Here is a 10,889-nt window from a genome sequence, read left to right as displayed (position 1 = left end):
AAAGAGCGAGCGATCCGTAACTCTCTGTCTGCGAGGAGCCGCTAACGACGGGAGCGGTTCACGCCTTTGAAGTCGGTCGCGTTTGAGCGTCACATGACTGGCGGCAGCGAACCCGTCGGCTCCGATGGAGAAGTGCAGCGGCAAAAATACAAACCGTAGCGACCGCCGCCACCTCAGCATCACCTGGGAGATAGCCTAGCTCTGTTTGGACCCCCCCCTCGATCCATCTCACGCAACACCCCCCCCCCCCTCCCCCCTCCCGTTCTATTTCCTATCCCAGGCGTGGGTTTTTTTCGCCATGGCCTCGGTACGCTTCACCGTAACGCCCACCAAGGCGGAGGACCTGCCGGGGCTGTCGGACACGTCGCCCGACATCGGCTGCCGCTCCGCCGCCCGCGTGCGCTTCGGCTCCAAGGAGAGCGTCAACCGCAGCGAGCCGCTCAGCGAGGCGTCGGGCGGCGCGACGCCGGACCGCAGCAGTTTGGAGCAAGGTGAGGAACACGGAGATTCGCTTGGCGCTTCCGTTTTTTCGGGCGTGACGCCGACCCCCCGAGCTGAATGGCGAATCCCCGCCTCCTGACTGATGTCGTTGTTCGGCGTCTCAGCCGTCCGTTCATCCCGAACGTTTCTAATAAAGTGCCGAGAGCGGCTAATTAAGCCTGAACGAGCTAAAGCTCAAATCCCTGCCGGAGATGAAGTAAAGTGTAAAATCCTCCGAGGAGAAAAAAAGACTTTTCAGACTCCCGCCTCGCCGCGTCACGGCGCCGGCTCGCGTGAACGCCGCGCCTCGTTTCTCAAAGACATTCGAGATTACGGCCTTACGGAACGAATCGTGAGATTTGCGGACGAGGTGTCATTTTTCGATTCGTTCATCCCGTGAGATCGGGACGGAATTCAGACTGAGGGAAAGGAAAAAGTTTCTCTTTGGACTCCTCCTGCGAGCGTTTTTCCGAACAGCTGCGGCGACCCGCCGCTGATCGGGCCGTCGGAGCCACGGCGAGCTGTTTATCCGCTGAGCCGGTTGCATCGAGGACGCCTCATGGTTTTAATGCACTCCTATAAATAGCGACTGAGCTGCGGTAATCTGAGGTTCGATCGGGCGGCGTGACGGTGCGCCTCTTTACGAAGGAGGACAAAGATGGAGAAGGTTGTCGATGTGACTGGACGTCTGAACTGGAACAGGAAAGCGCCGAGTCTGGATCCAGACGGGCGGGAGGAGGGGCGGGGGGGGGGGGTATTTTCAGAAAGGTCCCAACGCGCCGTGAGGCTTTTATGTTCAGGACAACGGCGTCCGACAGAGAACACGACATTCCATACACACCTGAGTCCCAACAGCTTTCCCCTTCGCTGGTCGCTCACAGGGGGGGCGGGGGGGTTCTCATGCAGAAAGACACAGCTGCGTTCCTCTGTTCCTGCAACCTCGCATCGGTGCGTGAGGGAATCCCGATCCCGAGGCGGCCATTGAGGTCCTACACGGTTCATCGACTCTGCAGAAAGTAGCGGGCGAGGAGTCTCTGCGGTCGGACGGGTTGAGTCTGAAGTCGCCGTGCCTCCGATGACATAAACGCTGTCGTCGCCAGAGCGACATTCCATGTTCGGAAGCCTGTTTGTTTTTGTTTTTTTTATAAATACTCTCCCGTGTAGAGTCAACTCTAGTCGAGGTTTACTGATGTGAGGGAGAGCAACATTAGCGCCATTAGCGCCATTAGCCGTCCTCCTCTGTGCTGATCTGAGAACGTTTGTTCATAATATGCTCCTCCCTTCTCAATCCTCTTTTCTGTATCCAGGTGAAGGAAATTCTAAAATCTCCAGCGTCTACATCAACAACGCTCACGGCGCGGACGATGACGACTTCTACGACCGCAATTTGGCCTTATTTGAGGTTGGAAAACGCCAAAAAGCGACTGTTTTTAATACGTTGTTCACGGTGTTTACTAACGATGGCGACGTCTGCTACTTTTGCTCGTTCGTTAGCCGTAAAATAAAGCAACATATTTGTAGATGTTCAAGTTCCCATGACGACGGCGTCCCCTTTTTATAAGTCATTGCATTCTCTCTTTCTCTCCGTTTCGCCCTTCTTCTTTCCTTTCTCTCTTTCTTTCTTCCTGTCACCGCTTCCCCCTTTCTTTCCCCCGCCGCAGGAGGAAATGGACACTCGGCCGAAGGTGTCCTCTCTGCTCAGCCGTCTGGCCAACTACACCAACCTGACGCAGGGAGCCAAGGAGCACGAGGAGGCGGAGATCATCGGCGAGAAGAAGAAAGCCAGCAAGGTATTCGTGACTCAAACGACGCCGGGGGGGGGGGTTCTATATTCCTTTGCTGACGATCCTCTCCTCCCTCCCTTCCCAGTCGCCACAGATGGGGACCTTCATGGGCGTTTACCTGCCTTGCCTCCAGAACATCTTCGGCGTCATCCTGTTCCTGCGGCTCACCTGGGTGGTCGGCTCTGCCGGCGTGCTGCAGGGCCTCTGCATCGTCTTCATATGCTGCTGCTGCGTGAGTGCGAATAGAGGGGAGCGCCGGGGGGGGGAGGGGCCATTGCTGAAATCGGCACCTCCTCTTGTCTCCCTGCAGACGATGCTGACGGCGATATCGATGAGTGCGATCGCTACCAACGGAGTCGTGCCAGGTATTCCTCCGGAGACTTCCTGAGTCGCGTCTCTCTGTTTACTCTCTTACTTATCCCCCTCTCCTCCTCCAGCGGGAGGTGCCTACTTCATGATCAGTCGCTCTCTGGGTCCAGAGTTTGGGGGGGCAGTGGGCCTTTGCTTCTACTTGGGCACCACCTTCGCCGGAGCGCTGTACATCCTCGGCGCCATCGAGATCCTTCTGGTGGGTCGATCCGTATCCGGCGTTCCCGCCGGTTACTTGGTTTCTATATTCATTCATTTATTGAATCGTCATTTCGCCCCCCCTCCAGATGTACATGGCTCCTAAGGCGGCCATTTTCGAGTCGAAGCAGCCTGAAGGCGAAGGGGCGGCCATGTTGAACAACATGCGCGTTTACGGCTCCATCTTCCTCCTCCTGATGTCCTTGCTGGTCTTCGTCGGCGTGCGCTACGTCAACAAGCTGGCCTCCATCTTTTTGGCCTGCGTCATCGTCTCCATCGTCTCCATCTACGTCGGCGCTCTGGTCTCCGCCTTCAAACCGCCAAGTTTCCCGTAAGTGTCGATTTGAGCCCCCCCCCCCCCCCAAAAAAAGAAAACACGCCGGGGGTGCTTGACTTGTTCCCGTCGCCCACAGCGTTTGCCTGCTGGGGAACAGAACCATCAGCGGCCACGAAGTGGACGACGACCGCTGTGCGAAAACCGTCCTGCTGCCGAGCGTAGAACCACCGGAGGGCGCCGAGTCCAACTTCACCTTCGTCAACGGTAGGCGTGCGGCGTCCTCTCGCAGGGCGTTCTCCGTCGCGCCCGTTCGTTTTCGTGTCTCACGCCGTCCCCCCCCCCCATCAGAAAGCGTCGCCGTCGGCCCGACCTTTGACCCCAGCGCCGCTCCTGCTCTGGTGGAGAGGACCACGAGGATTTGGAAGCACTTTTGCAGCGGCTCAGAACTCAACGCCTCCTGCGACGAATACTTCATCGCCAATAACTTCTCCGAGATCGACGGGATCCCCGGTCTGGCGAGCGGCGTCATTTCAGGTCAGACTGATGATCAACCCTGCGGGGGGGGGGGGGGGGGGGGACGGACCAAAACACAACGGGGGGACACGTCAAACGTCTTCTCCGCAGAGAACCTGTGGAGCGCCTACCTCGGCAAAGGGGACGTAGTGGAGAAAATCTCCCTTGGCTCCTCCCCTCCGGATGCAAACGCGGCATCCACTCGTCATCCCTACGTGTTTGCTGACATCACCACCTCCTTCACGCTGCTGGTGGGCATTTTCTTCCCGTCTGTCACAGGTAAGCCCCGCCCACCGGGTCATCCGAGGACCGGGTGCTCGTAAGTCGCGCGACTTGATTTCCTCCCCCCTTGTGCTCAGGAATCATGGCCGGTTCCAACCGCTCCGGCGACCTGAAGGACGCCCAGCGCTCCATCCCCATCGGCACCATTTTCGCCATCCTCACCACGTCCATCGTCTGTATCCTCGGATGACAAACTTCTGATTTTCATTCTTTTATTCTCATTTTGTTTGCCGCCTCCGAAGTTTCGTTTCTTAGCGCCTTCCTTCCAGACCTGAGCAGCGTCGTTTTGTTCGGCGCCTGCATCGACGGCGTCGTCCTCAGAGACAAGTTCGGGGACTCCGTCAGGGGGAATTTGGTGGTGGGGACTCTCGCCTGGCCGTCTCCCTGGGTCATCGTGATTGGCTCCTTCTTTTCGACGTGTGGCGCGGGCCTCCAGTCGCTCACGGGGGCGCCGCGGCTGCTGCAGGCCATCGCCAAGGACAACATCATCCCCTTCCTCAGGGTTAGAGTTCAGTTTCTCATTTTAACGACGGGGTCGGGGTTAGCGAGCTAAAGCGACTAGCATCACATGAAACCCTGCGTGTTTCTGCCAGGTCTTTGGCCACGGGAAGGCTAACGGGGAGCCTACATGGGCCCTGCTGCTCACATCCCTGATAGCTGAGCTGGGGATTCTCATCGCCTCCCTTGACCTGGTGGCTCCGATCCTCACAATGTGAGCCACATAGGCACTGTGTGTGCGTGTGTGCGTGTGCGTGTGTGTGTGTGTGTGAACTTTTGTCTTCAGGGCTTCCAGTTTGAATACATTTCTTGAACTAGGTTCTTCCTGATGTGCTACCTGTTTGTGAATCTGGCCTGTGCGCTCCAGACCCTCCTGAGGACGCCGAACTGGAGGCCCCGCTTCAACTACTACCACTGGTACACGCACACTTACGCACACACACACACACACGCACACACACACACGCACACAAACGAATTGATTCATAAACGCACTGTTCTGTAACTCTGCTTCCAGGTCCTTGTCGTTTTTGGGGATGTCCATCTGCCTGGCTCTGATGTTCATATCCTCCTGGTACTATGCGATTGTTGCCATGGTGATTGCGGGAATGATCTACAAGTACATCGAGTACCACGGGTATGTTGCCATGGCGATGTAACCCCCCCCCCCTTTATGAGTTCATGCACATCGTGGTGTTTAAGCGTGTGTAACGTATCTGTGTCGAGTCGTTTTTGTTTGTGTTACAGATCAACGGGTCATTTTAGATATATTCTATATTCTTTATGTCCACGTGTGCATCAGAGCGGAGAAGGAGTGGGGGGACGGGATCCGCGGCCTCTCCCTCAGCGCTGCCCGCTACGCCCTCCTGAGGTTGGAGGAGGGGCCGCCACACACCAAAAACTGGAGGTAGAGTTCAGAACGCCGTCCGTTCCGTCTCTGAGACGAACCGATTCCACAGGCATCGCCCGGGAAGCGTTCCTCCTCCTCCTCCTCCTCCTCCTCCTCCTGCCCTTCAGGACGCGTGTGTCGCCTTCTCTTTTCCAGGCCGCAGGTTCTGGTTCTGCTCAAACTGGACGAGGACGCCCACGTCAAGTCTCCCCGCCTGCTGACGTTCGCCAGCCAGCTGAAGGCGGGGAAGGGCCTGACCATCGTTGGCACGGTCGTGTGCGGAAACTTCCTGCAAAGCTACGGAGAAGCCCTCGCCGCCGAGCAGGTGGGGGGGGGGGGCTTCTGTCTTCGTAATGTTCCCGTGGAAACGTTGGACCCGGATGGAAGCTTTAACGGCCATTTTCCCTCGCAGACGCTGAAGATCCTGATGGATAAGGAGCGCGTGAAGGGCTTCTACCAATGCATCGTGGCCCAGAAGCCGCGCGAGGGCATAAGTCACATGATCCAGTCCAGCGGGCTGGGGGGCATGAAGCCCAACACGGTGGTGATGGGCTGGCCTCACGCCTGGCGGCAGAGCGAGGACCCTCAAGCGTGGAAGACCTTCATCAGTGAGTCTCTTGAGGGTGGGAAGCCATCGTCTCCAGAGGGGTCGTCCGCTTCATCCCCCCCCCACCCGTCTTCCTTCCAGACACGGTGCGGGTGACCACGGCAGCCCACCTCGCCCTGCTGGTGCCCAAAAACATCTCTCTGTTCCCCGGGAACAGCGAGCCCTGCGCCGAAGGCTACGTCGACGTCTGGTGGATCGTCCACGACGGGGGGATGCTGATGCTGCTGCCCTTCCTGCTGAGGCAGCACAAGGTTCTTTGTTTTTTTTGTTTTTCGTTTATCGGCTCTCCCACTTCGCCGCGTCACTTTAACGTTCTCCTCCCAGGTGTGGCGTAAGTGCGGGATGCGAATCTTCACCGTGGCCCAGATGGAGGATAATTCCATCCAGATGAAGAAGGATCTGGCAACCTTTCTCTATCACCTGCGCATCGAGGCTGAGGTGGAAGTCGTTGAGATGGTACCGGGGGTTTATTTTCTTAGGACTTTTTTTACGTGTTGTAATTGTGTAATATTGTGCTAAACGCGTCGTCTCGTCCTCAGCATGACAGCGACATCAGCGCGTACACCTACGAGAGGACCCTGATGATGGAGCAGAGGTCTCAGATGCTCAGGCAGATGCGCCTCTCGAAATCGGACCGGGAGAAAGAGGTGAGCTTCGCGACTGCGTCCGAGGAAAAGCGGTAGGCGGCGGGAGTTAGCGTCGCAAGACGGTTTCATCAGATACGTTTTAGGTCATCAGTAAAGGGATGTAAATGTTGCACGTCTGTGTGTGTGAATTAGAAAAATATCTCTCCCAAGTCCTCATAATAAAACATCGAGGTGCATTATGGCTCAAACGGAGCAGAAAGTGGGTTTTTTCTCGCCGTTTTTTGTAATAAAATGTGGAACGGCAGCTTCCGGTTGACCTTGAATAACGACGTTCCTGTTGTCTCCTCAGCGAGTGCGCTGGAGTTTCGATGATGTAAGTTGGCTGGATGTAGCGATGTAGAGCGTCGGCTGTGTGTTTGCATAGATGAGAACGCCCGAATCCTTCAGACAAAGACGTTTTTTAATATGCAACAATACATGTGCATTTGGGGAGGATTTCAGGGGGAAATCTTAATTCTACTAGAAAAGGCTTTTCCAGCAGCAGCAGCAGCACCTTTGAGGACTCTGTAAGATCCAAATGTCTCTTATCTGAAATGTTTAATTTCTTAAAGGACCCTTTTATCTGAAGGATTCAATCAAGAGGAAATCAGGCCCTAAACGCGTCCCTCTAGTTGGCTGCAGCTTTTAGTGTTCCATCTTGTTGCCTGTCTCTATATCTTTCCCTCGGTCAACACGCCAGATGTCTCCAGGGGACACGAGGACGGACAGGAACAGGGACAAGGAGTCGAGGGGGGAATGCTGGAGCAGCAGCCTCGATAGAAAAACCAGAGTTTGAGGTGCGATGGGAGTGAAACGTGTTTTGTTTTCTACCGAATCCAGGCCCAGCTGGTGAAAGACCGCAACTCCATGCTGCGCCTGACGAGCATCGGCTCCGACGACGACGACGACACGGACGGCGGCGAGCGAGACAGGCCGGCCGGCGGCGCCGGCGGCGGAAGCTCGGAGCATCATCGAAGGGTTCAGATGACCTGGACCAAAGAGAAGGCGTCGCAGAACAGAGCCACGCACTCGGGCTGTTCCACGCCCGAAGGCTTCAGAGACATGCTCAGCATCAGGCCGTGAGTGGGGGGGGGGGGGGGGGGGGGGGGGGACAGCACGTCTGCAGGGGGGGTTAGAAGTGGGAGTGGACCGAAGAGTCTTTGTTTGTCCTGCAGGGACCACTCCAACGTCAGGCGGATGCACACCGCCATCAAGCTCAACGAGGTCATCGTCAACAAATCCCACGATGCCAGGCTGGTCCTGCTCAACATGCCGGGACCCCCAGGAACACGGAGGGGGATGAGAACTGTATCCTTAACTTCCCCTTTCGTTCATTTATCACGACAGGCGGCATCATCTGCCGGAGTCTTTTTCCCCAGGCGTTCCTGAACTGCTTCCCAGACATGGAATTCCTGGAGGTTCTTACGGAAGGGTTGGAGCGCGTCCTGTTGGTCAGAGGTGGAGGAAGTGAAGTCATCACCATCTACTCCTGATTGGACAAACAAAAGCCAGCCAAAATTAGGGGGGGGGGGCGTGAACTCGAGGGGGGCGTTGGCCGTCATTGGCTACAACGCCAGTCATCACCCCATCCGACCCTTTTCCTCTCTTTATTTTTGTTTGTCATAAAAGAGGTTGCCATTCCACTTCCGTAAAGCCACACAAAAATTGCTTACACAATTCTGTGTGTGTGTGTGTGTGCGTGTGCATGTGAGAAAGTCGTTCACCTAAAGGATTGGTTTTGCCGAGATAGGGACCAGGGTTTAGACGGCAGACCGGCGAATGAGAATAAATCCAGTGAGAGGCGGTGAAGTTGTTCCACTGATGAGACTCAGGGTTTGCTTTTTGTACTGAATTTGTTTCGGAGGCAGCCGCAGAGATGACTGAATGTCTTGTCTCTCTTCTCCCATAAAAAAAACTGTCCACGTGTCGCTTCATTACTGGAAAGGAGGAGCTTTGAATTTTTAATCTCAGCGCTTCGTTTAAGGAAATTAAATGTATTGAGATGAAAGGGAAAAATCATTTGTCAGCTTCATTTACATGTCATTCAACGTGTCGAGTCAAGTGACTAATAAAAAAATATAAATGTAAAGGTGGTTGAAGGAAAAAAAAAAGACTCAAAACTTTGTCTGCTACTGTTAATTTTGACTTAGTTCTCCCCATAAATGTAATTTCTAAAGGCAACATTAGGAATTAAAAATACTCAAAACGATTGGATTGCACTTGTTTCATTGCACAGCAAACTTTATCTTAAACACACAGTTTATTAGTTAAGTTAGATATTTTAATCTATTGTTCTTTCATTAATTTCTGTTTTTATTATTCCTGTTTGTTTTTAGCGATGTCCACCAAATGTCTGATACTCCACGACTGATGAAAAGCAAATGTCATTTTTTACAAGTACAGCTGCAAAAACAAACTGAAGCACCACCAGTGCGCTCTGCTGCTGAGTGTGATGGGAATAACTGTGATTTCTTAATTTGTCATGTCATCTGGTACCCCAGGAAAACCAAAATTCACTCAACGAATTGTCCGAGGCATCGAGAGTTGGCAAGGGTTCGGAAAACCCAGTATTATTAACCCACTAGATCATAGCGGCGCGCTCTGCTTCACTGCATGCTGTTAAAATGTTACTTGGAAAGATTAATGCGTGAGATGTATACACGACACGTGTATATTGTGTACTTGCTTCTTCCTAATGAGAGTATTGTACTCATGTCGTGTGTGCTTGAGTCACCATGAGTGCAATGCTCCTGTTTTATGTGACCGAGAGCTGGTCTGTGCTTGTTGCGAATGGAAAGGGATGTAAGATAGAAACTTTTGATTCCAAATCCTACGCATTGGCTCGGTGTTTATTTTTTACAGTGTTATTGTGCAGGGATTCTTTTATGTTGATTGTTTTGCTGCTGTACATAAAGACTCAAAAAATATTCCAAGTTTATCTTTTTTTTAAAAATCTCATTAATATAAAAATGAATCAAAAACTTTGCTTGAAAAAAAAAAATGGAAATAAAGCAATTTTGAAGGAAATGTTCCAGTGCCTGTGATGCTTTTTGTTTACTCAAATTACATGTTTGTCTTCCCCCCGATATTGGTAATATACTTTAAAGGAAGGAATTACCGTGATGTTCAGATCGGTTGTGTCGAAAGCCTCTTCGATGCACAAAATACACGAATACGTAATTACCCGTCTTTTATTTTGGAACGACAACCTATCGTTTCTGCGTGATGAGGTCACGTCCGTTTGTACGTGCAACCCGGAAGCCGGTGATTCGTCATGTATGAGGAAATCAGTTCTGGGGCGAAGTTCACCAGCAAAAGTGGGATAAAAACAAAACACTAAACAGATATTCGGGGGTGAACATGGAGGTAAGAGTAGATAGTATTCGAAAGTTTTGACGTAATAAAAGAATCACTTTCGTCTTCACATGTGATGATCAATTACAACACACGATGTTTGTTTGTCACAAACACAACGAAGAAGAAGATGCGGGTAACCGGCTGTCAGCGCTATTATATTCGATGAAACATCAAAAACAGTCTGATCAACATAACGTCTTGCCTTTAATGGCTTTAAAATCAGACGCGCTACGACACAAGCCTCTAAAATACACAACAAAATATCTAAAACACTGGTGTTACGGATTAATGTGAAAGAAAATAACTTCCTGTCGTAACTTTCAAAATAAAAATCAGAATACAGCCGGGCTGCGTTTGTGATTGTGAGTCGGGCATCATAAAGGGGTCCGAAAAAATATATTCTGGATCTGATCCAGAACCAGGTCCGGAAAAAATATTCAATTTTTTCTTTGAAAACTCAATTTACGGATTAATCTAATTACATTTGGAATGAGCTGATTGGCGGAGCTCTGAGTTCTCTGAGTGCTCTTTGATTGTTTTATTACAAAGGGGGAGGGGGGGGGGGGGCGAAGCAGCCAACAACCTTTATTTTATTTGTTTCACATCTTGTTATTCACATTGAAATGTTCTCCAATACAACCTTCTACTCTTATAAAAACACAAGCCAACTAATTTCTTTTATTTTGAAATGTGTTCCCGAACATCCGGTGTTGTCTCTCATTTGGTTTTGTTTTTTATAATTTCCGCCTACGTCATCCACGATCTGTGGCTCTGGATCCATTGAGCTGCCTGGCCCGGGCCAGCACGGAGATATACTGGTGATACGGGGGGGGGGAAGATCAGCCTTCCTTCCCTATCTGACACCTTGAAAACGACAGCCGTCTTCTTTAACAACGTCAATAGCGCGTCATATATATATATATATATATATTTATATTTATATACATTTATATATATGGCTGTGTTTTCAAGCGACAGGCTACTATCTGAATGCTGCGTTTGCGGTCCG

At 52.1% G+C, this 10,889-nt stretch overlaps 1 protein-coding gene across 1 annotated transcript; it reads left to right on the top strand.

Annotated features, from left to right (window-relative positions):
* Positions 1 to 298: 298 nt before the first annotated feature.
* On the top strand, positions 299 to 8,016 carry LOC137911423 (solute carrier family 12 member 6). Its single transcript, XM_068755793.1, is given in 27 exon segments — positions 299 to 491; positions 1,788 to 1,882; positions 2,142 to 2,270; positions 2,350 to 2,496; positions 2,575 to 2,629; positions 2,702 to 2,832; positions 2,921 to 3,162; positions 3,245 to 3,372; positions 3,457 to 3,642; positions 3,733 to 3,900; positions 3,981 to 4,079; positions 4,173 to 4,405; positions 4,497 to 4,615; positions 4,720 to 4,818; positions 4,919 to 5,038; positions 5,204 to 5,308; positions 5,447 to 5,615; positions 5,703 to 5,898; positions 5,979 to 6,148; positions 6,222 to 6,353; positions 6,437 to 6,544; positions 6,834 to 6,892; positions 7,210 to 7,267; positions 7,364 to 7,602; positions 7,699 to 7,805; positions 7,808 to 7,831; positions 7,925 to 8,016. Coding segments are annotated over 27 exon segments (3,603 nt in total).
* Positions 8,017 to 10,889: the final 2,873 nt, after the last annotated feature.

This window comes from Brachionichthys hirsutus, chromosome 23, assembly GCF_040956055.1.
Source record: "Brachionichthys hirsutus isolate HB-005 chromosome 23, CSIRO-AGI_Bhir_v1, whole genome shotgun sequence".
NCBI lineage: Eukaryota > Metazoa > Chordata > Actinopteri > Lophiiformes > Brachionichthyidae > Brachionichthys > Brachionichthys hirsutus.
Note: the sequence above shows the minus strand (reverse complement) of the source record. Positions and strands in the feature narration are given on the sequence as shown.